The sequence below is a fragment of the Protopterus annectens genome, chromosome 11.part0 (genome assembly GCF_019279795.1).
Source record: "Protopterus annectens isolate FY-2018-M chromosome 11.part0, PAN1.0, whole genome shotgun sequence".
Classification (NCBI taxonomy): Eukaryota; Metazoa; Chordata; order Ceratodontiformes; family Protopteridae; genus Protopterus; species Protopterus annectens.
This window is the reverse complement of record NC_056745.1, coordinates 719,698,991-719,725,447: the sequence shown is the minus strand read 5'-3', so window position 1 is coordinate 719,725,447 and position 26,457 is coordinate 719,698,991. Positions and strand designations below refer to the sequence as shown.

Below are 26,457 nucleotides of genomic sequence, written 5' to 3'. Positions count from 1 at the left end.
AAGTTTATGCGTAAGTAAGCAGTACACAAACTCAAACCGTATTGCTAAAGTCTGACAGTTGGTATTGAGTCTCAAAGTATACCTGCTATTTAACTGACTTTGTGGCAGCAGGTGTTAATGCACTTAATACAGTGATATGTTCTTTTTTTGGGGCCAGATGGTACTGGCCACAAATACAGATGTATCTAATACTTTTAACTGCTTTTGCATTACCACTGCTGTTCATTGGTGTGCAATGCACACCATCCCACAATAATGCTTTAAAGGGAGCAAGCAGGGAGAAGAACAAAGGGAACTCCTTGCTAAAGTGTGGCAGTATTGATAGTATGAAATACATCTGCTGCATAACTGACTCTGTGACAGCATGTGTTAATTCTTTGATATATCCCTTGTTGTTTGGGCCAGATGGTACTGGGTTTGACTACAGGTGTATGTAGTACTTTTACAAGTGCCTATGCCACTTTTAAATACATTTATATACATTGCTGCCATTCACCATTGCTGTGCACCATCATGCAGTAATGTTTTAAAGAAAAGAAATGGGGAAGAGAAGACAGTGGTGAAATGGGGAGCAAGCAAGGAGAAGAACAAAGGGAAAGGAGGGCAGGCATGTACAGGAGGGAGGTAGGAAAGAACCATAGCTATCCATTTTTACAACAGTAAAAAAATGATCATATGTGCAGAATATTAGTGGAATTTGGACTGCCACCTCCAAAGAGAGGGGTGGCCACAACATAGTCATATTGTATAAGAATTGTGACCAAATCAAAGTAGACACGTGCGAAATGGAGAGATATGTATTGGACAAGTGCTTTTTTTGTAGGTTAGGTGCCCAAGAGGAAGGCTGGGGAAGGGATGCAGGTATGTGAGAGTGAGGTAGGTTGGGTAAGTGAGGAAGCAATTGCAGACAGACAAGATAAAACACAGGGACAGTGTGCGACAGAAGAGGTTGGTGGTCACTGTGATGTTCAGAGGTACTGCTAACACAGCTAGCTGGAATTTTGTAAATAATTATATGTCATTTGCGAATATCAAACTGATTTATACAAGATGCTTGTGTTGCAAAAGTATTAGAACTGTATGTCATGTGTATATCAAACTGATCTGTACAGATGTTTGTGTTGAAACGGTATGTGTAAAGTGCTTGTCTTTGAATTGTATCCACAGTGTGCTGTACTGGAGAGAACAGAAATGTTCATGCACTATTGTAACTGTTTAAATGTATATGTTTTAACAGAGGAAACTGAAAGGTTAACCACAGTCCAGAAAATTGTAAATTATATCGGAAATTAAATCACTTTGCAGGCTAGGCCATAAAGATGCTACCTCACAGGTTTCAATGCAGCCAGAGACACAAAGTCTGTACTATGAAGCTTTCTGTATTATTTTGGGGTGAACTAATTACTAATCTGGAAGCGTGGAAATATGAAATTGTTTTATGATTTCCAGCACCTGCCAGAGATCTGAGCAAAAGCCCTTGTATGCACATTTTTACAGGTAGGTACTAAATTCTGCCAGTTTCCAGCAATGGGGGCTTGCATGGGAACGAGATGTCAGATGACTGAAGTGATGTAATTGTGCAAGCTATCCCAGAAATAATACTTTAGATATTATTTTGAGAAGTCTCTTAGTGAGACTGAGCATTTTGCATTCTGTCTTAGGCCTGACAGCAAGAAGGACCAGTCACCACATTATCTGCCTTGCTGTATTAAGTAGGGAATAATTTAAGTCTCTTAGATTCAGTCAGGAATATAGTGAAGCTTAGTTTAGTATTGTTTTTCTTTATTTGTCTGAGCCTGTCCTTCAATGTTATTTTAAATATTTCCTGTGATTTGAACTATGGTGTCACTGTGAATATATACTTAGTATTTTCTTGTTATTTTATTATTTATTATTAAACATATTTAAACCTTTCATTGTGGCTGATCTTTGTAGAGATATTTAAGTTTTAAGGGTACTTGCATATTTATTCAACACTGTGTGGGCACTGTAATAGCCTTTCTCTTGGTCAAACTACCATTTGTGTTAAAATTAATTTCACTCAGTAAATTGGGTACCCTTGCAAGAGCCTTAAGGTAGCTAGCAGGGGTGCTTTGTGGCACTCATAATTATCTTATAGTCTGAACAGAAGTGGGGTATCGCTAGAAAAACTGTGCCAGTCTTTCCCAGGTGTGTGTATGTGTGTGTGTGTGTGTGTGTGTGTGTGTGTGTGTGTGTGTGTGTGTGTGTGTGTGTGTAACTCAAACCTGAAAGAGTGTGTGTGTCAGCTACTTGGGCAGTATAATGTTGACCAATGGCTCTGAGTATGGTTCCTGAATCCCTTACTCCATGGTAAAGCTGTAACTGCTGTTTCTAAATTGTCTGATATTGATTGTTTTGACTATAACCTATAACAAAGTAAAGAAATGTTTATTAGAGTGTTTTAAGTTAATACCTAAAGCTTATAAGAAAACGTTTGGTGAGCATAGACACAAGGCAGATTAATGTGTGTGTGTGATTACATTGTTGAGTTAAATACTTATTTTCATAGGTGGGTGAATGGGTGTCAGGTCACACTTTTGAAGGGCTGACAGATGTTTTGGTGCCTGAGGATATGAGAATCTGTTTGGCAGAGAGGAAATGCAACACTGCAGGTGAGCTGGGGACAAAAGGGGATCTCTACTTCGCAAACAGGACATCACTGCACAGGAAAGGGATACCCAGTGCTGGACATGGATATAAGGGAACCCATGGTGGGCAGCCAGAACCACCCCAACAGAGTCCACCAGCAAAAGGGGAAGCCACAAGTTCAGGTACACGACCAGGATATGGGGTTAAATGTTTTAGGTGTAAACAGTGGGACCATGTACCGTGTAGATATCCATGGAGGCAGGGTGGAGAACAAAAGGAAGGGGAGCCAGTAAGTGGGCATAACAGAATGCCAGCGGTAAGTTGTCTGGAGACAACAAAGGTACCAAACTACCACAAGAGGATATAGCCTATCTTAGCATATGGCAAACAGGCCACTTCTAAGAGAGGCACAGCCTCTGATCTAACCACTGTGAAGCTTGCAATGGTTAACGAGGAGCACTACTTGCTTGGGCAGTCTACTCCATTCAGAGCTTTAGGAGGGACCCCATTCTAAACACCTTTGGCTAGGGTTCACCTACACTGGGAGGATGTAAAAGGAAGCAAGCAAGTAGGTTTGTTTGAGGATATTCTTGCAGATGTCCTGATAGGGAATGATTTTGCTAATCCAGTACCTTGTGTGCATGCAGTTACATACAGTCAGTCTTGGAGACAGGCATGTGAGTCTGGTAGCCTGAGGGAGCCTAGACAGACTGCACACTTGAAGCGAGGAACGGTGAGGTGGCTACTTCAGGGACAGAGCTACCCTGTAGCAGTGGGACTGAAGGTGAGCCACAGCTGCTGGTGGGTATTGATGGTCCCTTGGTCAGAGTGACTGCAGGGGCAGAGGTGATTAGTAGCACCCAAGCTGACAGTGAGGCACCACTGTCAAAGGATACCAGACTTCCTGTGGAAGGGGAACTGGGAAGGTTTACAAAGAGAGAGTTGAGACAGGCTCAACTGTCAGACCCTTCATTACAAGGATTGAGGGAGATAGCTAGGGAGGCACCTGATTCTTAAAGAAAAGGGGATTCTGCATACTGGTACAAAGGGTTACTGTGTAGAGAATGGACCTATGAGGGAGGGCTAGAGGGTGAGAGAATACAGCAGTAGGTAGTGGTGACAGCCTACTTTCTGGCACTTCTAGCCATAGCCTATAACATTCCCTTTGTAGGTCATATGGGCATAAAGCATACCAAGATACATATTATGCAGAACTTTTATTGGCCTGGGATTGCAAGGGATGTAATGGGTACTGCAGGACCTATGAGCAGCGCCAAAAAGTAGGCAAGACAGGAGAGAAATTCAAAGCTTCTTTGGTACCTTTGCCTGTGATTGACAAGCCATTTCAGAGGGTAATTGTGGATATTGTTAGGCCTGTGAGTACCCCAAGTTCCACAGGGAAGACGTCTATCCTAGTGGTAGTAGATTATGCTATCAGATACCCTGAGGTGGTGGCCCTGTCCTCCATTGAAGCGGAAAAGGTGGAAAATGCTTTGTTAGAGATTTCCAGTAGGGTAGGTTTCCCAAGAGAAATATTGACAGAGGTACCAATTTCATGTCAGTCCTACTGGCTCATCTGTGGAAGCACTGTGGGATGAAGCACCTAAAGACCACCCCTACCATCCCCAGACTAATGGTCTTGTGGAGGGGCTAAACTATACACTAAATACTATGCTACAGGCATTTGCAAACCATTTTAAGAAAGAGAGTGGGACAAATATTTGCCCCATTTGCTGTTTGCATGCAGAGAGGTACCCCAGGAATCCACAGGTATTTCACCCTTTGAGTTACTGTATGGGCATTGGGTGAGGGGACCTCTAGATTTGATTCACAATGAGTGGGAGGGTGAGTGTGAATCCCACAAGGAGTTTTTTGTGGCATATGTCCTAATCCTCAGGACAGAGCTCAGGGAACTTATGGGCTTGGCCCAAGAGACCCTAGCAGAAGCCCAACATCAGAAAAAGGTCTGGTATGACAGGAATCAAGCCAGAGAGTATGCTGTGGGGCAGCAGGTTATGGTTCTCATTCCTGTCAGACACAATAAGCTATAGGCAGCTTTAGAGGGACCCTTCAAAGTGGTAAGGAAGATCAGTGTTGTTAACTACATGGTAGAACTGCTAGGCAGGAGCCAGGGGCACAAATTGTACCATGTTAACCCCATGAAACCTTACCATGATATAGAGGCTCTTGTGCTGAGTATTTGCAATAGGAGGCCAGAGGAGTCTGAGGGGGGAATCTATGGCTATAGGGAGCCAGCCAGCAAAATGGGCCTAGGATTGCAGGCATGTCATGCAACAGTGCAGAACTGTACTTGGGCAGCAATGCCAAGTCTGCTGGGATCTCAAGAAAGGGTATGAGGTAATGTATTCCCAGATAGGCTCATTCCTTTCAAGGAATGTTTCTCAAGAGGCACTTGAAAAACTAGCTTGAATCTTCAAAGGAAGGGAGAGGTGTGATGTTAGGAGGTGCTGCCAGCACAGCTAGCTGGAATTTTGTAAATAATTATATGTCATTTGTGAATAACAGACTGATTTATACAAGATGCGTGTGTTACAGATGTATTAGACCTGTATGTCATGTGTATATCAAACTGATTTGTACAGATGTTTTGCTGATAAGTATTTGTAAAGTGTTTGTGTTTGAAATGTATCCACAGTGTGCTCTACTGAAAAGAACAGAAATGACCATGCACTGCTGTAACTGTTTAAATGTATATGTTTTAACAGCCGGAATTTTAACCCACAAATTTTAAAATACATCTGAAATTGCTACCATGTATGCCTTCAATATTGTAATGTCTGTATAACTCAGTTATTTGAATGATTCATTACTATAATATTTTTTATTCAACAATGTATAACACAATAGCTGATTGTATTTTGTTACTGTATTTCTTGGAGCTTTGCTCCTCAGGTCTCCACTGAAAATGGACCAAAAGCCCAGCTGGACTAACCCGGTAAACAAATGTCAATAAAATAACATTAATTAATTAATTAATTAATTAATTAATTAATTAATTAATTGATTAAATCACTTTACAGGCTAGGCCATAAAGATCCTATCTCACAAGTTTCAATGCAGCCAGAGACACAAAGTCAGTACTAAGAAGCTTTCTGTATTGTCTTTGGGGTGAACTAATTACTACTCTGGAAGTGTGGAGGAATGAAATTGTTTTATTACTTCCAGCACCTGCCAGAGATTTGAGCAAAACCCTTGTGTGTGTATTTTTACAGGTAGGTGCTAAATCCTGCCAGCTACCAACAATGGGGGTTTGCATGGGAACTAGATGCCATATGACCAGAAGTGATGTTATTCTGCAAGCTATCCCAGAAGTAATATTTTAGATATTAGTTTGAGAAGTGACTTAGTGAGACTGACCATTCTGTATTCTGTCTTGGGCCTGGCAACAAGAAGGACCATTCACCACATCATCAGCCTTGCTCTATTAAGTAGGGAAAAGTATAATTCTCTTAGATTCAGTCAGAACTATAGTGAAGCTTAGTTTAGATATTGTTTTTCTTTATTTATCTGAACCTGTCCTTGAATGTTATCTTAAATATTTTCTCTGATTTGAACTTTGATGTCACTGTGAATATATACTTAGTATTTTCTTGTTCTTTTACATATTATTTATTATTAAATATATTTAAACCTTTCATTGTGGATGATCTTTGTAGAAATATTTAAGTTTTAAGAGTACTTGCATATTTGTTTGGTGACACTCTTTGGGCCACTCCTAATATCCTTGCTTTTGGTCAAACTACCATTTGTGTTAATATTAATTTCACTCAGTATATTGGCTACCCTTGGAAGAGCCTTAAGTTAGCTGTCAGGAGTGTTTGGTGGCAGTCATAACTATCTTATAGTCTGGGCAGAAGGTGGCATAGCTAGTAAACCTGTGCCAGCCTTTCCCATGTGTGTGCATGTGTGTGTGTGTGTGTGTGTGTGTGTGTGTGTGTGTGTGTGTGTGTGTGTGTGTGTGTGTGTAAATCAAACCTCAAAGAGTGTGCATGTGTCAGCTACTTCGGCAGGGACATGAAGCACTGATTGAACAAAGAGGGTGCTGGAGTTCTTGGCTTGGACATTCAGCTGAGATCTTATCTCTATAGCTGTGTCAGTGGGGATTTCTACTGGGGATCTGGAGAAAGAGGGAGAAACCAGCCATGGACTGACTGTGTTCGACATGTGCTCTTAAGGGAAACTGTGCTTGACTGTGCTTGATGCAGAAAGCTGCATTTGGAGATACTGTGTGTGTACCTGTTATCTTCCCAGTGAATGTCCCCCACTGGTGCCAGTACTGAGGATTGGGGCTCCTTGATTACTGGCCCAGAGGTGGCGGGGAGTCACAGATCCTATGACTGGGGTAAGTGTGGGACATTCAGAACTCATGATCGTCAAGCTGGGTAACAGTGTGAATCGAATCCTCACCCACTGGGCTGTCATCACTGTCACCTCACTGCAATGCTGGGTACAGTTCCTGACATCCATGTCTCCTCTTCCTCCTGGTATTGTGTAAATGATGGAGAGCAGGTGCTCTATCCAGCATAGGTGTGCACCAGTAGTGCCACACAGAATCCTACCCACCATAGCTTGCAGTTCATCATGGGTGATATACTCACCACCTCTGACACTGCTCCCAGAGGGAACCACTGGCCTATTCCACAAGGCAGAACTACATGTGGGGGCAGGTAATGCGGGGGCAGCAGAGGGAATTCTGATAAGTTGACTCCCAGAAGTGCTGGGCATCAGTGCTGTAGCCAGTGGAGTTGGGGTAGGAGGATCCTGTAGGACAGGCCTATCCTGATGTGCTGTGGAGCATTTAGTGATGTGGTACACATGGATGACATGGACACATTTTGACGACATGTGAAAAAAAATTAGAAGATAAGGGTTGGTGTGAGAGAACAAAAGGGATAACATTAGTACCTTCATATGTGCAATGCAATGTATTGATATGATTATTTGGCTGTATTATGTTAAGGACTACCAACTCTTAACAATTTTTACTTTTATGACTACCCAGCTCATAACAGATGCACACTGTACTAGAGATTGCAGCAAGCAATCCTTGCACATATGTGTATTCCAATTATACAGATCACAGTTTACAGCAGGCTATTAATGCCACTGGTATAGAGGTTGGACTTTACATTTAAATGCTAATGAAAAATTAAAAGTTTGCATATTTGTGAAGTGTGGTATTTGAACCCTCAGCCTCTGACTGCTGTCTAATACTGTGCTGATAGTTTGACCTACAGACTAATGCATGCCGACTTTGCTTTCACAGTTGAGAGATGCATGCTGACTTTGATATTACAATATTAAACTGTTGGTTTTTGCTACAGACTAATGCATGCATACTTGCTTTTAAAGTTGAGATATGCATGCTCAGTTTGATAAAATTGTATAAAACTTCCAAAAAAATCTTTAACTTGTAATGCTGCAATAACAGTACTGTTCTGCTGCATATATACCACATGCTCCCATCATCCAGGCCAATATAGCCCCATGGGTTCTTACATTCAGTTCTCTCTCCATGTCAGCTATAAAAACAGAACAGAATACCATTATGAACACCAGTCTTACAAGTAGTCTCTGTAGGTGATACTTATACATCTGTTGTAAGTTCCCAGTCTGAAATTCCCCAATCCAAAGATTAACGGTATCCTCTTCCTCCTGTGGAGATCATTGTAGTTGTGTCTACATTATTCACCAGTGAGGAGAATACCAGTGACACTGGTCAAAGCTCAGGCAAGAATATCCCATGTTTCTGACTTGTACCATGAACCAGAATAGTCTCATTGCAATAGCCTTGGTCCATGTTGTCTCACTAGGATTTCAACAACTTCGACTCCTGGACACCCCATGTCTGAGCGCTAAATCTCACACCCTCTCCACAAATGCCTGCCATGTCTAGTACAGATCAAGACCAATGGAGAATGATGGTTTCCTGCCAATTCCAATTATTGCGTTTCTTGGGAGTGCCGCAGTGTTTGAAAATATTGCTGGATGTTTACCATCATGCAAACACTGTGCTAGGCAGTGTGCGCCTTCAACCACATTTGTGCAATTTTAAGCAGAGGGCAACAGTGGACAGCAATGTCATAGCAGAATTATTGCATGTACATGTAAAAGTATTTGAAAGTGTTACATACACCTGGATTCAAACCCATTACCATCTGGCCCCAAAAATAAATGGATCAGTGCATTAATATGTGCTGCCATAGAGTCACTTGACTAGTAGGTGTATTTTAGACCTCATTAGCAACTAAGACTTTAGGAATGTGTCTCAGGTTTCTGCATTGCTTACCTACACACAAAAAAAAACATTCATGCTGTTTTGTAAAAATCCCTAACAGATCTGGAGATAAAAAAAAAAAACAAGTTATAAGCTTTCTAAAAATTTATTTGCAAAGAATCCCCTTAACCTTTTGTAGTTACATATTCTAAAGTTAATCTAAGGCATCTTTGATAGAAACTCCACTTCTGCAGAATGGGGCTAATCTAGATGCAAGAGAAATAAATTACAGACAAAAACAATACATTCTGAGGAAATGTATGGTACATGGAATTGCTGTCCACATTTACTTACCAGGTTTCGCAGCCAGCAACACTGCTGCAAGCTATAAAACCATGCTTAGGGGCACCAAGCCTTATGCACAGTGGTGTGCACTGCGCATCATCGGGCAAACAGGCTAACTCCTTGTAGGCTCTACACGAAGCTTACACAGAATTTATTGAATCCTGGGGGCAATTTATTTTTATAGAAACCAGAATGGAATGCACACATATTTAAGGTTGTTTCTAGTAATTGGAGCATGATGTGGAATAACAAGTTATGTGCCTTGTTGGGAAATACTTACGTTAATGATATTGACTACTGAAGGAAGTATAGTAAACAGTAGTTCTGCAGCAAATATAGTACTTTTGTAGTTAACCTTAATTTCACAGATGTTTGCTAGCCTACACAGTTAGTGGTTGTTGTTTTAAGATTTAAAAAAAACCTTCCTAGTTCACAGATTTTAATGTCATAGCATCAGTGGTACAGCATACATGTTGTTAAGATATTGTTTGGTATTATACAAACAGGGAACTTGTAGGTACATGCAGTGAATGTGAAGGATGCCTTTGCTTTCCACAGTCTGTGAAAACATCCATTAATGTGCAGAGCTCATTTATGTGTGCAGTTATGTAAAACATTTTTTTCAAAAATAATTCCAATATATAATACTAATAATCAACACATGACCATGGGAGATGCAGAAATTAACTAGCCCCAGTGAAATCTGCCAACTCTAAATTCAACTTTAGTAGGAAACTGTACTAGTCCTGGATAAATCTTGCATTGCCCAGGATCAAGCAGAGAACCTCTAATGGAATAACAAGCTTTATGCATCCTTCTGCTTCACAGTATAACTTTCTTCGATGTGTAACTGAATTCTGAGACTGTTTCTGACCATTAGTACCTGTCTGAGAGAGGAATATTAATGACTTCGTCTTTTTCTCTCAAAAACAGATGTAATTGTTATTGTCTCTGTGCTGTATTTATATGTTTGCAAATATGCCATGCTATTCTTTCCAATGGATTGTTGAGAAAAAAAGTACTAAGCCCTGTTCTATGCCTCATCTGTGGTTGACTCTTAGGTAGTTGAAAATTTCTTTCATGTTTCTCCATGTATAGACACACACACACACACACACACACACACACACACACACACACACACACACACACACACACACAACCTCTTTGGTTTCTTACTAGTAAATTGAATGACTTACCAATTACTGGTGTGGAGACTTACCTATTACAGTATGCTTACTTGAATATGTACAGGATTTTTATTTTGCTGTAGTAAGTCTATGATAAGTATAAAGGATTTTTTGGAAGAAAAGTTTTCCATTACAGACATAATGGTGTTAATCATATTCTTTTGTAAGAGATGATGCCTGTTTATTTTAAATAAAATGTATTTTATTTTTAATTCTAGCCATGCCATTTGTACAATAAAAACAATGGAAGGGACGATGCTTGTAAATTTGAAAAATGCCAAAGACTGCACATCTGTCAGCACTTTCTAAATGGAAACTGTAGATATGGTGACAAGTGTAAGAGGTCCCACGATTTTCGAAATGTATATCACTTGCTGGAGGAACAGGGATTTGAACATAGCCTAATACCCAATCTGTTGTCAATGTATCATAACATTTATGACATTATCAACTCTAAACATGCCAAGCCTAAAGGTAAGGTCTCCAAATCCTAGCTTCTGTAAAATTACACAAGTTTATATCTGTTTTTTTTTTCATCAGCAAGTTAGTGCTGATCAAAATGTCTTGTTTCTGTTTTTGCCCTGATGTAGTGTTGCTTGTTTGATGTACACAGTTGTTTAAAAATGTTTGTGGAGAATGGCTGTTAAATTTGGACACTCACGGGAGTTAACAGGTAGAAAGAGAAAGCAAATTACAACCTTTAGGACTGATGGTGGAGCACAGAAATGTTAAATAATGTACTAAGCACTACACGTGTGTGTGGGTAGAGGGTGGGGGTGGAACATTGTAAAAAAAAATATATATACATACATGCAGTCAGGGCATGCTGGATCCAGCACAATGTGATCTATATGGTTGCCTAAAGCCTGGTGCTTAAAGGGGAGCCCCATAAAGAGAAAAAATGAAATGAAATGGAAAAAAAAAAAAAAAAGAAACTGACCCATTTGTATCTCCCAAACCCCTTATTAGTGCGGTTTGCTGTGCTGCTCTGTTTTGCTTCAGTTTTTCTTCTCTTCCTTGTTTCCCATTCAAAATAATGAGAGAGTGGCTTCCTGGAGCAAAATGGAGTAGTGAAAGCCAGTAAAGCATGATGATCATTTATAAGAGTTGTTGACCGCAGCTGTTAGCTGAGATATACAACTATCCAGGTGTTTTTTATTGTCTGCTTTTTAGTCTTCAAGTGTATTTTATTGCTATTAACTAATCTGCACAAGTAACTGATTTGTCTGCGGTTAAAAGCATTCTGTATCTTTACAAATCTTTGTCTGTTTAAAAACTTTACCTTTATCTGTTTATCTTTATCTGTTTAAAAACTGTTTAAAAACTCTGCAGTTAAAAGCATTCTGTATCTTTACACATCTTTACACATCTTTATCTGTTTAAAAACTTGGCTTTCTCTAGTGCTACTGTCCGTAGGCTATTTGTTTGTGTTAAAAGTCTGAGTGGGGGCTGGTTCTTTTGTGTTCTTGTAAAAAAAAAAGTTGTTCTTCTGGTATTTAAGCCCTAATTTTGATAGGGTTTCTGTCTATAGACACTGAGCAGAGTGAATAAGAGTTGTTGACCAAAGCTGTTAGCTGAGATATACAAGTATCCAGGTTTTTTTTAACAATTAATATATAGCACTTTTATTGTCTGCTTTTTAGTCTTCAAGTGTATTTTATTGCTAGTAACAAATCTGCACAAGTAACTGATTTGTCTGCAGTTAAAAGCATTCTGTATCTTTACAAATCTTTGTCTGTTTAAAAACTTTATCTTTATCTGTTTATCTGTTTATCTTTATCTGTTTAAAAACTCTGCAGTTAACAGCATTCAGTATCTTTATGTGTCTTTGTCTGTTTAAAAACTTGGCTTTCTCTAGTGCTACTGTCCGTAGGCTATTGGTTGTGTTAAAAGTCTGAGTGGGGGCTGGTTCTTTTGTGTTCTTGTAAAAAAAAAAAGTAGCTCTTCTGGTATTTAAGCCCTAACTTTGATAGGGTTTCTGTCTATACACTCTGAGCAGAGTGAATAAGAGTTGTTGACCGCAGCTGTTAGCTGAGATATACAAGCATCCAGGTTTTTTTTTAACAATTAATATATAGCACTTTTATTGTCTGCATTTTAGTCTTGGAGTGTATTTTATTGTTATTAACTAATCTGCACAAGTAACTGATATGTCTGCAGTTAAAAGCATTCTGTATCTTTACAAATCTTTGTCGGTTTAAAAACTTTACCTTTATCTGTTTATCTTTATCTGTTTAAAAACTCTGCAGTTAAAAGCATTCTGTATCTTTACAAATCTTTATCTGTTTAAAAACTTGGCTTTCTCTAGTGCTACTGTCTGTAGGCTATTGGTTGTGTTAAAAGTCTAAGTGGGGGCTGGTTCTATTGAGTTTTTGTAAAAAAAAAAAGTTGTTGTTCTGGTATTTAAGCCCTAACTTTGATAGGGTTTCTGTGTATACACACTGAGCAGAGTGAATAAGAGTTGTTGACCGCAGCTGTTAGCTGAGATATACAAGTATCCAGGTTTTTTTTTTTAACAATTAATATATAGTACTTTTATTGTCTGCTTTTTAGTCTTGGAGTGTATTTTATTGCTATTAACTAATCTGCACAAGTAACTGATTTGTCTGCAGTTAAAAGCATTCTGTATCTTTACAAATCTTTGTTTAAAAACTTTACCTTTATCTGTTTATCCTTATCTGTTTAAAAACTCTGCAGTTAAAAGCATTCTGTATCTTTACAACTCTTTATCTATTTAAAAACTTGGCTTTCTCTAGTGCTACTGTCTGTAGGCTATTGGTTGTGTTAAAGGTCTGAGTGGGGGCTGGTTCTTTTGTGTTCTTGTAAAAAAAAAGTTGTTCTTCTGGTATTTAAGCCCTAACTTTGATAGGGTTTCTGTCTATACACACTGAGCAGAGTGAATAAGAGTTGTTGACCGCAGCTGTTAGCTGAGATATACAAGTATCCAGGTTTTTTTTTTTTAACAATTAATATATAGCACTTTTATTGTCTGTTTTTTAGTCTTTGAGTGTATTTTATTGCTATTAACTAATCTGCACAAGTAACTGATTTGTCTTCAGTTAAAAGCATTCTGTATCTTTACAAATCTTTGTCTGTTTAAAAACATTACCTTTATCTGTTTATCTTTATCTGTTTAAAAACTCTGCAGTTAAAAGCGTTCTGTATCTTTACAAGTCTTTATCTGTTTAAAAACTTGGCTTTCTCTAGTGCTACTGTCAGTAGGCTATTGGTTGTGTTAAACGTCTGAGTGGGGGCTGGTTCTTTTGTGTTCTTGTAAAAAAAAAAGTTGTTCTTCTGGTATTTAAGCCCTAACTTTGATAGGTTTTTGTCTATACATACTGAGCAGAGTGAATAAGAGTTGTTGACCGCAGCTGTTAGCTGAGATATACAGGTATCCAGTTTTTTTTTTAACAATTAATATATAGCATATTTATTGTCTGCTTTTTAGTCTTCGAGGATATTTTATTGCTATTAACTAATCTGCACAAGTAACTGATTTGTCTGCAGTTAAAAGCATTCTGTATCTTTACAAATCTTGGTCTGTTTAAAAACTTTACCTTTATCTGTTTATCTTTATCTGTTTAAAAACTCTGGAGTTAAAAGCATTGTGTATATTTACAAATCTTTATCTGTTTAAAAACTTGCCTTTCTCTAGTGCTACTGTCTGTAGGCTAGTGGTTGTGTTAAAAGTCTGAGTGGGGGCTGTTTTTTTTGTGTTCTTGTAAAAAAAAAAAGTAGCTCTTTACAAATCTTTGTCTGTTCAAAAACTTTACCTTTATCTGTTTAGCTGTTTATCTTTATCTGTTTAAAAACTCTGCAGCTAAAAGCTTTCTGTATCTTTACAATTCTTTGTCTGTTTAAAAACTTGGCTTTCTCTACTGCTACTGTCCGTAGGCTATTGGTTGTGTTAAAAGTCTGAGTGGGGGCTTGTTTTTTTGTGTTCTTGTAAAAAAAAAAAAGTAGCTCTTCTGGTATTTAAGCCCTAACTTTGATAGGGTTTCTGTCTATACACACTGAGCAAAGTGAATAAGAGTTGTTGACCGCAGCTGTTAACTGAGATATACAAGTATCCAGGTTTTTTTTTAACAATTAGTATATAGCACTTTTATTGTCTGCTTTTTAGTCCTGGAGTGTATTTTATTGCTATTAACTAATCTGCACAAGTAACTGATTTGTCTGCAGTTAAAAGCATTCTGTATCTTTGCAAATCTTTGTCTGTTTAAAAACTTTAATTTATCTGTTTATCTGTTTATCTTTATCTGTTTAAAAACTCTGCACTTAAAAGCATTCTATATCTTGACAAATCTTTATCTGTTTTAAAACTTGGCTTTCTCTAGTGCTACTGTCTGTAGGCTATTGGTTGTGTTAAAAGTATGAGTGTGGGCTGGTTCTTTTGTGTTCTTGTAAAAAAAAAAAAGTTGTTGTTCTAGTATTTAAGCCCTAACTTTGATAGGGTTTCTGTGTATACACACTGAGCAGAGTGAATAAGAGTTGTTGACCGCAGCTGTTAGCTGAGATATACAAGTATCCAGGTTTTTTTTTTAACAATTAATATATAGCACTTTTATTGTCTGCTTTTTAGTCTTGGAGTGTATTTTATTGCTATTAACTAATCTGCACAAGTAACTGATTTGTCTGCAGTTAAAAGCATTCTGTATCTTTGCAAATCTTTGTCTGTTTAAAAACTTTACCTTTATCTGTTTATCTGTTTATCTTTATCTGTTTAAAAACTCTGCAGTTAAAAGCATTCTGTATCTGTACAAATCTTTATCTGTTTAAAAACTAGGCTTTCTCTAGTGCTACTGTCCGTAGGCTATTGGTTGTGTTAAAAGTCTGAGTGGGGGCTGGTTCTTTCGTGTTCTTGCAAAAAAAAGTTGTTCTTCTGGAATTTAAGCCATAACTTTGATAGGGTTTCTGTCTGTACACACTGAGCAGAGTGAACTAGTGTTGTTGACCGCAGCTGTTAGCTGAGATATACAAGTATCCAGGTTTTTTTTTAACAATTAATATATAGCACTTTTATTGTCTGCTTTTTAGTCTTGGAGTGTATTTATTGCTATTAACTAATCTGCACAAGTAACTGATTTATCTGCAGTTAAAAGCATTCTGTATCTTTACAAATCTTTGTTTAAAAACTTTATCTTTATCTGTTATCTGTTTATCTTTATCTGTTTAAAAACTCTGCAGTTAAAAACATTCTGTATCTGTACAAATCTTTATCTGTTTAAAAACTAGGCTTTCTCTAGTGCTACTGTCCGTAGGCTATTGGTTGTGTTAAAAGTCTGAGTGGGGGCTGGTTCTTTTGTGTTCTTGCAAAAAAAAGTTGTTCTTCTGGTATTTAAGCCATAACTTTGATAGGGTTTCTGTCTGTACACACTGAGCAGAGTGAGCTAGTGTTGTTGACCGCAGCTGTTAGCTGAGATATACAAGTATCCAGGTTTTTTTAACAATTAATATATAGCACTTTTATTGTCTGCTTTTTAGTCTTGGAGTGTATTTTATTGCTATTAACTAATCAGCACAAATAACTGATTTGTCTTCAGTTATAAGCATTCTGTATCTTTACAAATCTTTGTTTAAAAACTTTACCTTTATCTGTTTATCTTTATCTGTTTAAAAACGCTGGAGTTAAAAGCATTCTGTATCTTTACAAATCTTTATCTGTTTAAAAACTTGGCTATCTCTAGTGCTACTGTCAGTAGGCTATTGGTTGTGTTAAAAGTCTGAGTGGGGGCTGGTTCTTTTGTGTTCTTGTAAAAAAAAAAAAGTTGTTCTTCTGGTATTTAAGCCCTAACTTTGATAGGGTTTCTGTCTGTAGACACTGAGCAGAGTGAATAAGAGTTGTTGACCACAGCTGTTAGCTGAGATATACAAGTATCCAGGTTTTTTTTAACAATTAATATATCGTTCTTTTATTGTCTCATTTTTAGTCTTCAAGTGTATTTTATTTCTATTAACAAATCTGCACAAGTAACTGATTTGTCTGCAGTTAAAAGCATTCTGTATCTTTACAAATCTTTGTCTGTTTAAAAACTTTACCTTTATCTGTTTATCTTTATCTGTTTAAAAACTCTGCAGTTAAAAGCATTCTGTATCTGTACAAATCTTTATCTGTTTAAAAACTTGGCTTTCTCTAGTGCTACTGTCTGTAGGCTATTGGTTGTGTTAAAAGTCTGAGTGGGGGCTGGTTATTTTGTGTTCTTGTAAAAAAAAAGTTGTTGTTCTGGTATTTAAGCCCTAACTTTGATAGGGTTTCTGTCTATACACACTGAGCAGAGTGAATAAGAGTTGTTGACCGCAGCTGTTAGCTGAGATATACAGGTATCCAGGTTTTTTTTTAACAATTAATATATAGCACTTTTATTGTCTGCTTTTTAGTCTTGGAATGTATTTTATTGCTATTAACTAATTTGCACAAGTAACTGATTTATCTGCAGTTAAAAGCATTCTGTATCTTTACAAATATTTATCTGTTTACAAACTTGGCTTTCTCTAATGCTACTGTCTGTAGGCTATTGATTGTGTTAAATGTCTGCGTGGGGGCTGGTTCTTTTGTGTTCTTGTAAAAAAAAAGTTGTTCTTCTGGTATTTAAGCCCTAACTTTGATAGGGTTTCTGTCTATACACAATGAGCAGAGTGAATAAGAGTTGTTGACAGCAGCTGTTAGCTGAGATATACAAGTATCCAGGTTTTTTTTAAACAATTAATATATAGCACTTTTATTGTCTGCTTTTAAGTCTTCGAGTGTTTTTTACTGCTATTAACTAATCTGCACAAGTAACTGATTTGTCTGCAGTTAAAAGCATTCTGTATCTTTACAAATCTTTGTTTAAAAGCTTTACCTTTATCTGTTTATCTGTTTATCTTTATCTGTTTAAAAACTCAGCAGTTAAAAGCATTCTGTATCTTTACAAATCTTTGTCTGTTTAGAAACTTGGCTTTCTCTAGAGCTACTGTCTGTAGGCTATTGGTTGTGTTAAAAGTCTGAGTGGGGGCTGGTTCTTTTGTGTTCTTGTAAAAAAAAGTTGTTCTTCTGGTATTTAAGTCCTAACTTTGATAGGGTTTCTGTCTATAGACACTGAGCAGAGTGAATAAGAGTTGTTGACCGCAGCTGTTAGCTGAGATATACAAGTATCCAGGTTTTTTTTAACAATTAATATATAGCACTTTTATTGTCTGCTTTTTAGTCTTCAAGTGTATTTTATTGCTATTAACAAATCTACACAAGTAACTGTTTTGTCTGCAGTTAAAAGCATTCTGTATATTTACAAATCTTTGTCTGTTTAAAAACTTTACCTTTATCTGTTTATCTTTATCTGTTTAAAAACTCTGCGGTTAAAAGCATTCTTTATCTTTACAAATCTTTATCTGTTTAAAAACTTGGCATTCTCTAGTTCTTCTGTCTGTAGGCTATTGGTTGTGTTAAAAGTCTGAGTGGGGGCTGGTTCTTTTGTGTTCTTGTAAAAAAAAAAGTTGTTGTTCTGGTATTTAAGCCCTAACTTTGATAGGGTTTCTGTCTATACACACTGAGCAGAGTGAATAAGAGTTGTTGACCGCAGCTGTTAGCTGAGATATACAGGTATCCAGGTTTTTTTTTAACAATTAATATATAGCACTTTTATTGTCTGCTTTTTAGTCTTGGAGTGTATTTTATTGCTATTAACTAATCTGCACAAGTAACTGATTTATCTGCAGTTAAAAGCATTCTGTATCTTTACAAATCTTTATCTGTTTATAAACTTGGCTTTCTCTAATGCTACTGTCTGTAGGCTATTGGTTGTGTTAAAAGTCTGAGTGGGGGCTGGTTCTTTTGTGTTCTAGTAAAAAAAAAAGTTGCTCTTCTGGTATTTAAGCCCTAACTTTGATAGGGTTTCTGTCTATACACACTGAGCACAGTGAATAAGTGTTGTTGACTGCAGCTGTTAGCTGAGATATACAAGTATCCAGGTTTTTTTTTTTAAATTAATATATAGCACTTTTATTGTCTGCTTTTTACTCTTGCAGTGTATTTTATTGCTATTAACGAATCTGCACAAGTAACTGATTGGTCTGCAGTTAAAAGAATTCTGTATCTTTACAAATCTTTATCTGTTTATAAACTTGGCTTTCTCTAATGCTACTGTCTGTAGGCTATTGGTTGTGTTAAAAGTCTGAGTGGGGGCTGGTTCTTTTGTGTTCTTGTAAAAAAAAAAGTTGTTCTTCGGATATTTAAGCCCTAACTTTGATAGGGTCTCTGTCCATACACACTGAGCAGAGTGAATAAGAGTTGTTGACTGCAGCTGTTAGCTGAGATATACAAGTATCTAGGTTTTTTTTAACAATTAATATATAGCACTTTTATTGTCTGCTTTTTAGTCTTTGAGTGTATTTTATTGCTATTAACTAATCTACACAAGTAACTGATTTGTCTTCAGTTAAAAGCAGTCTGTATCTTTACAAATATTTGTCTGTTTAAAAACTTTACCTTTATCTGTTTATCTGTTAATCTTTATCTGTTTAAAAACTCTGCAGTTAAAAGCATTGTGTATCTTTACAAATCGTTATCTGTTTAAAAACTTGCCTTTCTCTAGTGCTACTGTCTGTAGGCTATTGGTTGTGTTAAAAGTCTGAGTGGGGGCTGGTTCTTTTGTGTTCTTGTAAAAAAAAAAAGTTGTTCTTCTGTTATTTAAGCCCTAACTTTGACAGGGTTTCTGTCTATAAACACTGAGCAGAGTGAATAAGAGTTGTTGACCGCAGCTGTTAACTGAGATATACAAGTATCCAGGTTTTTTTTAACAATTAATATGTAGCACTTTTATTGTCTGCTTTTTAGTCTTGGAGTGTATTTTATTGCTATTAACTAATTTTCACAAGTAACTGATATGTCTGCATTTAAAAGCATTCTGTATCTTTGCAAATCTTTGTCTGTTTAAAAACTTTAATTTATCTGTTTATCTGTTTATCTTTATCTGTTTAAAAACTCTGCACTTAAAAGCATTCTATATCTTGACAAATCTTTATCTGTTTTAAAACTTGGCTTTCTCTAGTGCTACTGTCTGTAGGCTATTGGTTGTGTTAAAAGTCTGAGTGTGGGCTGGTTCTTTTGTGTTCTTGTAAAAAAAAAAAAGTTGTTGTTCTAGTATTTAAGCCCTAACTTTGATAGGGTTTCTGTGTATACACACTGAGCAGAGTGAATAAGAGTTGTTGACCGCAGCTGTTAGCTGAGATATACAAGTATCCAGGTTTTTTTTTTAACAATTAATATATAGCACTTTTATTGTCTGCTTTTTAGTCTTGGAGTGTATTTTATTGCTATTAACTAATCTGCACAAGTAACTGATTTGTCTGCAGTTAAAAGCATTCTGTATCTTTGCAAATCTTTGTCTGTTTAAAAACTTTACCTTTATCTGTTTATCTGTTTATCTTTATCTGTTTAAAAACTCTGCAGTTAAAAGCATTCTGTATCTGTACAAATCTTTATCTGTTTAAAAACTTGGCTTTCTCTAGTGCTACTGTCTGTAGGCTATTGGTTGTGTTAAAAGTCTGAGTGGGGGCTGGTTCTTTCGTGTTCTTGCAAAAAAAAGTTGTTCTTCTGGAATTTAAGCCATAACTTTGATAGGGTTTCTGTCTGTACACACTGAGCAGAGTGAACTAGTGTTGTTGACCGCAGCTGTTAGCTGAGATATACAAGTATCCAGGTTTTTTTTTAACAATTAATATATAGCACTTTTATTGTCTGCTTTTTAGTCTTGGAGTGTATTTATTGCTATTAACTAATCTGCACAAGTAACTGATTTATCTGCAGTTAAAAGCATTCTGTATCTTTACAAATCTTTGTTTAAAAACTTTATCTTTATCTGTTATCTGTTTATCTTTATCTGTTTAAAAACTCTGCAGTTAAAAACATTCTGTATCTGTACAAATCTTTATCTGTTTAAAAACTAGGCTTTCTCTAGTGCTACTGTCCGTAGGCTATTGGTTGTGTTAAAAGTCTGAGTGGGGGCTGGTTCTTTTGTGTTCTTGCAAAAAAAAGTTGTTCTTCTGGTATTTAAGCCATAACTTTGATAGGGTTTCTGTCTGTACACACTGAGCAGAGTGAGCTAGTGTTGTTGACCGCAGCTGTTAGCTGAGATATACAAGTATCCAGGTTTTTTTAACAATTAATATATAGCACTTTTATTGTCTGCTTTTTAATCTTGGAGTGTATTTTATTGCTATTAACTAATCAGCACAAATAACTGATTTGTCTTCAGTTAAAAGCATTCTGTATCTTTACAAATCTTTGTTTAAAAACTTTACCTTTATCTGTTTATCTGTTTATCTTTATCTGTTTAAAAACTCTGGAGTTAAAAGCATTCTGTATCTTTACAAATCTTTATCTGTTTAAAAACGTGGCTATCTCTAGTGCTACTGTCAGTAGGCTATTGGTTGTGTTAAAAGTCTGAGTGGGGGCTGGTTCTTTTGTGTTCTTGTAAAAAAAAAAAAGTTGTTCTTCTGGTATTTAAGCCCTAACTTTGATAGGGTTTCTGTCTGTAGACACTGAGCAGAGTGAATAAGAGTTGTTGACCACAGCTGTTAGCTGAGATATACAAGTATCCAGGTTTTTTTTAACAATTAATATATCGTTCTTTTATTGTCTCATTTTTAGTCTTCAAGTGTATTTTATTTCTATTAACAAATCTGCACAAGTAACTGATTTGTCTGCAGTTAAAAGCATTCTGTATCTTTACAAATCTTTGTCTGTTTAAAAACTTTACCTTTATCTGTTTATCTGTTATCTTTATCTGTTTAAAAACTCTGCAGTTAAAAGCATTCTGTATCTATACAAATCTTTATCTGTTTAAAAACTTGGCTTTCTCTAGTGCTACTGTCTGTAGGCTATTGGTTGTGTTAAAAGTCTGAGTGGGGGCTGGTTCTTTTGTGTTCTTGTAAAAAAAAAGTTGTTGTTCTGGTATTTAAGCCCTAACTTTGATAGGGTTTCTGTCTATACACACTGAGCAGAGTGAATAAGAGTTGTTGACCGCAGCTGTTAGCTGAGATATACAGGTATCCAGGTTTTTTTTTAACAATTAATATATAGCACTTTTATTGTCTGCTTTTTAGTCTTGGAATGTATTTTATTGCTATTAACTAATTTGCACAAGTAACTGATTTATCTGCAGTTAAAAGCATTCTGTATCTTTACAAATATTTATCTGTTTACAAACTTTACCTTTATCTTCGAAGTGTTTATCTGTTATCTTTATCTGTTTAAGTAACTGATTTGTCTGCAGTTAAAAGCATTCTGTATCTTTACAAATCTTTGTCTGTTTAGAAACTTGGCTTTCTCTAGAGCTACTGTCTGTAGGCTATTGGTTGTGTTAAAAGTCTGAGTGGGGGCTGGTTCTTTTGTGTTCTTGTAAAAAAAAGTTGTTCTTCTGGTATTTAAGTCCTAACTTTGATAGGGTTTCTGTCTATAGACACTGAGCAGAGTGAATAAGAGTTGTTGACCGCAGCTGTTAGCTGAGATATACAAGTATCCAGGTTTTTTTTAACAATTAATATATAGCACTTTTATTGTCTGCTTTTTAGTCTTCAAGTGTATTTTATTGCTATTAACAAATCTGCACAAGTAACTGTTTTGTCTGCAGTTAAAAGCATTCTGTATATTTACAAATCTTTGTCTGTTTAAAAACTTTACCTTTATCTGTTTATCTTTATCTGTTTAAAAACTCTGCAGTTAAAAGCATTCTGTATCTTTACAAATCTTTATCTGTTTAAAAACTTGGCATTCTCTAGTTCTTCTGTCTGTAGGCTATTGGTTGTGTTAAAAGTCTGAGTGGGGGCTGGTTCTTTTGTGTTCTTGTAAAAAAAAAAGTTGTTGTTCTGGTATTTAAGCCCTAACTTTGATAGGGTTTCTGTCTATACACACTGAGCAGAGTGAATAAGAGTTGTTGACCGCAGCTGTTAGCTGAGATATACAGGTATCCAGGTTTTTTTTTAACAATTAATATATAGCACTTTTATTGTCTGCTTTTTAGTCTTGGAGTGTATTTTATTGCTATTAACTAATCTGCACAAGTAACTGATTTATCTGCAGTTAAAAGCATTCTGTATCTTTACAAATCTTTATCTGTTTATAAACTTGGCTTTCTCTAATGCTACTGTCTGTAGGCTATTTGTTGTGTTAAAAGTCTGAGTGGGGGCTGGTTCTTTTGTGTTCTAGTAAAAAAAAAAGTTGCTCTTCTGGTATTTAAGCCCTAACTTTGATAGGGTTTCTGTCTATACACACTGAGCACAGTGAATAAGTGTTGTTGACTGCAGCTGTTAGCTGAGATATACAAGTATCCAGTTTTTTTTTTTTAAATTAATATATAGCACTTTTATTATCTGCTTTTTACTCTTGCAGTGTATTTTATTGCTATTAACTAATCTGCACAAGTAACTGATTTATCTGCAGTTAAAAGCATTCTGTATCTTTACAAATCTTTATCTGTTTATAAACTTGGCTTTCTCTAATGCTACTGTCTGTAGGCTATTGGTTGTATTAAAAGTCTGAGTGGGGGCTGGTTCTTTTGTGTTCTTGTAAAAAAAAAAGTTGTTCTTCGGATATTTAAGCCCTAACTTTGATAGGGTCTCTGTCCATACACACTGAGCACAGTGAATAAGAGTTGTTGACTGCAGCTGTTAGCTGAGATATACAAGTATCTAGGTTTTTTTTAACAATTAATATATAGCACTTTTATTGTCTGCTTTTTAGTCTTTGAGTGTATTTTATTGCTATTAACTAATCTGCACAAGTAACTGATTTGTCTTCAGTTAAAAGCAGTCTGTATCTTTACAAATATTTGTCTGTTTAAAAACTTTAACTTTATCTGTTTATCTGTTTATCTTTACCTGTTTAAATACTCTGCAGTTAAAAGCATTGTGTATCTTTACAAATCATTATCTGTTTAAAAACTTGGCTTTCTCTAGTGCTACTGTCTGTAGGCTATTGGTTGTGTTAAAAGTCTGAGTGGGGGCTGATTCTTTTGTGTTCTTGTAAAAAAAAAAGTTGTTCTTCTGTTATTTAAGCCCTAACTTTGACAGGGTTTCTGTCTATAAACACTGAGCAGAGTGAATAAGAGTTGTTGACCACAGCTGTTAGCTGAGATATACAAGTATCCAGTTTTTTTTTTAACAATTAATATATAGCACTTTTATTGTCTGCTTTTTAGTCTTGGAGTGTATTTTATTGCTATTAACTAATTTTCACAAGTAACTGATATGTCTGCATTTAAAAGCATTTTGTATCTTTACAAATCTTTGTCAGTTTAAAAACTTTACCTTTATCTGTTTATCTGTTTATCTTTATCTGTTTAAAAACTCTGCAGTTAAAAGCATTCTGTATCTGTACAAATCTTTATCTGTTTAAAAACTTGGCTTTCTCTAGTGCTACTGTCTGTAGGCTATTGGTTGTGTTAAAAGTCTGAGTGGGGGCTAGTTCTTTTGTGTTCTTGTAAAACAAAAGTTGTTCTTCTGGTATTTATGCCCTAACTTTGATAGGGTTTCTGTCTATACACACTGAGCAGAGTGAATAAGTGTTGTTGACCGCAGCTGGTAGCTGAGATATACAAGTATTCAGGTTTTTTTAACAATTAATATATAGCACTTTTATTGTCTGCTTTTTAGTCTTGGAATGTATTTTATAGCTATTAACTAATCTACACAAGTAACTGATTTGTCTGCAGTTAAAAGCATTCGTTATCTTTACAAATCTTTATCTGTTTAAAAACTTGGCTTTGTCTAGAGCTACTGTCTGTAGGCTATTGGTTGTGTTAAAAGTCTGAGTGGGGGCTGGTTCTTTTGTGTTCTTGTAAAAAAGAAGTTGTTCTTCTGGTATTTAAGCCCTAACTTTGGTAGGGTTTCTGTCTATACACACTGAGCAGAGTGAATAAGAGTTGTTGACCGCACCTGTTAGCTGAGATATACAAGTATCCAGGTTTATTAAAAAAATTAATTTATAGCACTTTTATTGTCTGCTTTTTAGTTTCCGAGTGTATTTTATCGCTATTAACTAATCTGCACAAGTAACTGATTTGTCTGCCGTTAAAAGCGTTCCGTATCTTTACAAATCTTTATGTGTTTAAAAACTTGGCTTTCTCTAGTGCTACTGTCTGTAGGCTATTGGTTGTGTTAAAAGTCTGAGTGGGGGCTTGTTCTTTTGTGTTCTTATAAAAAAAAGTTGTTCTTGTGGTATTTAAGCCCTAACTTTGATAGGGTTTCTGTCTATACACACTGAGCAGAGTGAATAAGAGTTGTTGACCGCAGCTGTTAGCTGAGATATACAAGTATCCAGGTTTTTTTTAACAATTAATGTATAGCACTTTTATTGTCTGCTTTTTAGTCTTTGAGTGTATTTTATTGCTATTAACTAATCTGCACAAGTAACTGATTTGTCTGCATTTAAAAGCATTCTGTATCTTTACAAATATTTGTCTGTTTAAAAACTTTACCTTTATCTGTTTATCTGTTTATCTTTATCTGTTTAAAAACTCTGCAGTTAAAAGCATTGTGTATCTTTACAAATCATTATCTGTTTAAAAACTTGGCTTTCTCTAGTGCTACTGCCTGTAGGCTATTGGTTGTGTTAAAAGTCTGAGTGGGGGCTAGTTCTTTTGTGTTCTTGTAAAAAAAAAAAGTTGTTCTTCTGGTATTTAAGCCCTAACTTTGATAGGGTTTCTGTCTATACACACTGAGCAGAGAGAATAAGAGTTGTTGACCGCAGCTGTTAGCTGAGATATACAAGTATCCAGGTTTTTTTTTAACAATTAATATATAGCACTTTTATTGTCTGCTTTTTAGTCTTGGAGTGTATTTTATTGCTATTAACTAATCTGCACAAGTAACTGATTTGTCTGCAGTTAAAAGCATTCTGTATCTTTACAAATCTTTGTCTGTTTAAAAACTTTACCTTTATCTGTTTATCTGTTTATCTTTATCTGTTTAAAAACTTTGCAGTTAAATGCAATCTTTATCTTTACAAATCTTTATGTGTTTAAAACTTGGCTTTCTTTAGTGCTACTGTGTGTAGGCTATTGGTTGTGTTAAACGTCTGAGTGGGGGCTGGTTCTTTTGTGTTCTTGTAAAAAAAAAGTTGTTCTTCTGGTATTTAAGCCCTAACTTTGATAGGGTTTCTGTCTATACACACTGAGCAGAGTGAATAAGAGTTGTTGACCGCAGCTGTTAGCTGAGATATACAAGTATCCAGGTTTTTTTTAACAATTAATATATAGCACTTATATTGTCTGCTTTTTAGTCTTGGAGTGTATTTTATTGCTATTAACTAATATGCAAAAGTAACTGATTTGTCTGCAGTTAAAAGCATTCTGTATCTTTACAAATCTTTGTCTGTTTAAAAACTTTACCTTTATCTGTTTATCTGTTTATCTTTATCTGTTTAAAAACTCTGCAGTTAAAAGCATTCTGTATCTTTACAAATCTTTGTTTAAAAACTTGGCTTTCTCTAGTGCTACTGTCTGTAGGCTATTGGTTGTGTTAAAAGTCTGAGTGGGGGCTGGTTCTTTTGTGTTCTTGTAAAAAAAAAGTTGTTTTTCTGGTATTTAAGTCCTAACTTTGATAGGGTGTCTGTCTATACACACTGAGCAGAGTGAATAAGAGTTGTTGACCGCAGCTGTTAGCTGAGATATACAAGTATCCAGGTTTTTTTTTAACAATTAATATATAGCACATTTATTGTCTGCTTTTTAGTCTTGTAGTGTATTTTATTGTTATTAACTAATTTGCACAAGTAACTGATTTGTCTGCATTTAAAAGCATTCTGTATCTTTACAAATCTTTGTCTGTTTAAAAACTTTAACTTTATCTGTTTATCTGTTTATCTTTACCTGTTTAAAAACTCTGCAGTTAAAAGCATTCTGTATCTGTACAAATCTTTATCTGTTTAAAAACTTGGCTTTCTCTAGTGCTACTGTCTGTAGGCTATTGGTTGTGTTAAAAGTCTGAGTGGGGGCTAGTTCTTTTGTGTTCTTGTAAAACAAAAGTTGTTCTTCTGGTATTTAAGCCCTAACTTTGATAGGGTTTCTGTCTATACACACTGAGCAGAGTGAATAAGAG

At 35.9% G+C, this 26,457-nt stretch overlaps 1 protein-coding gene across 1 annotated transcript in view; it reads left to right on the top strand.

Moving 5' to 3' along the window:
* Positions 1-26,457, top strand: part of LOC122815573 (protein mono-ADP-ribosyltransferase PARP12-like) — a 1,647,737-nt gene that overhangs the window by 338,418 nt on the left and 1,282,862 nt on the right. The window contains exon 3 of the mRNA XM_044088182.1: positions 10,602-10,857. Within this exon, the coding sequence (XP_043944117.1) occupies positions 10,602-10,857 (256 nt within the window). The remainder of the gene's footprint in view (positions 1-10,601; positions 10,858-26,457) is intronic.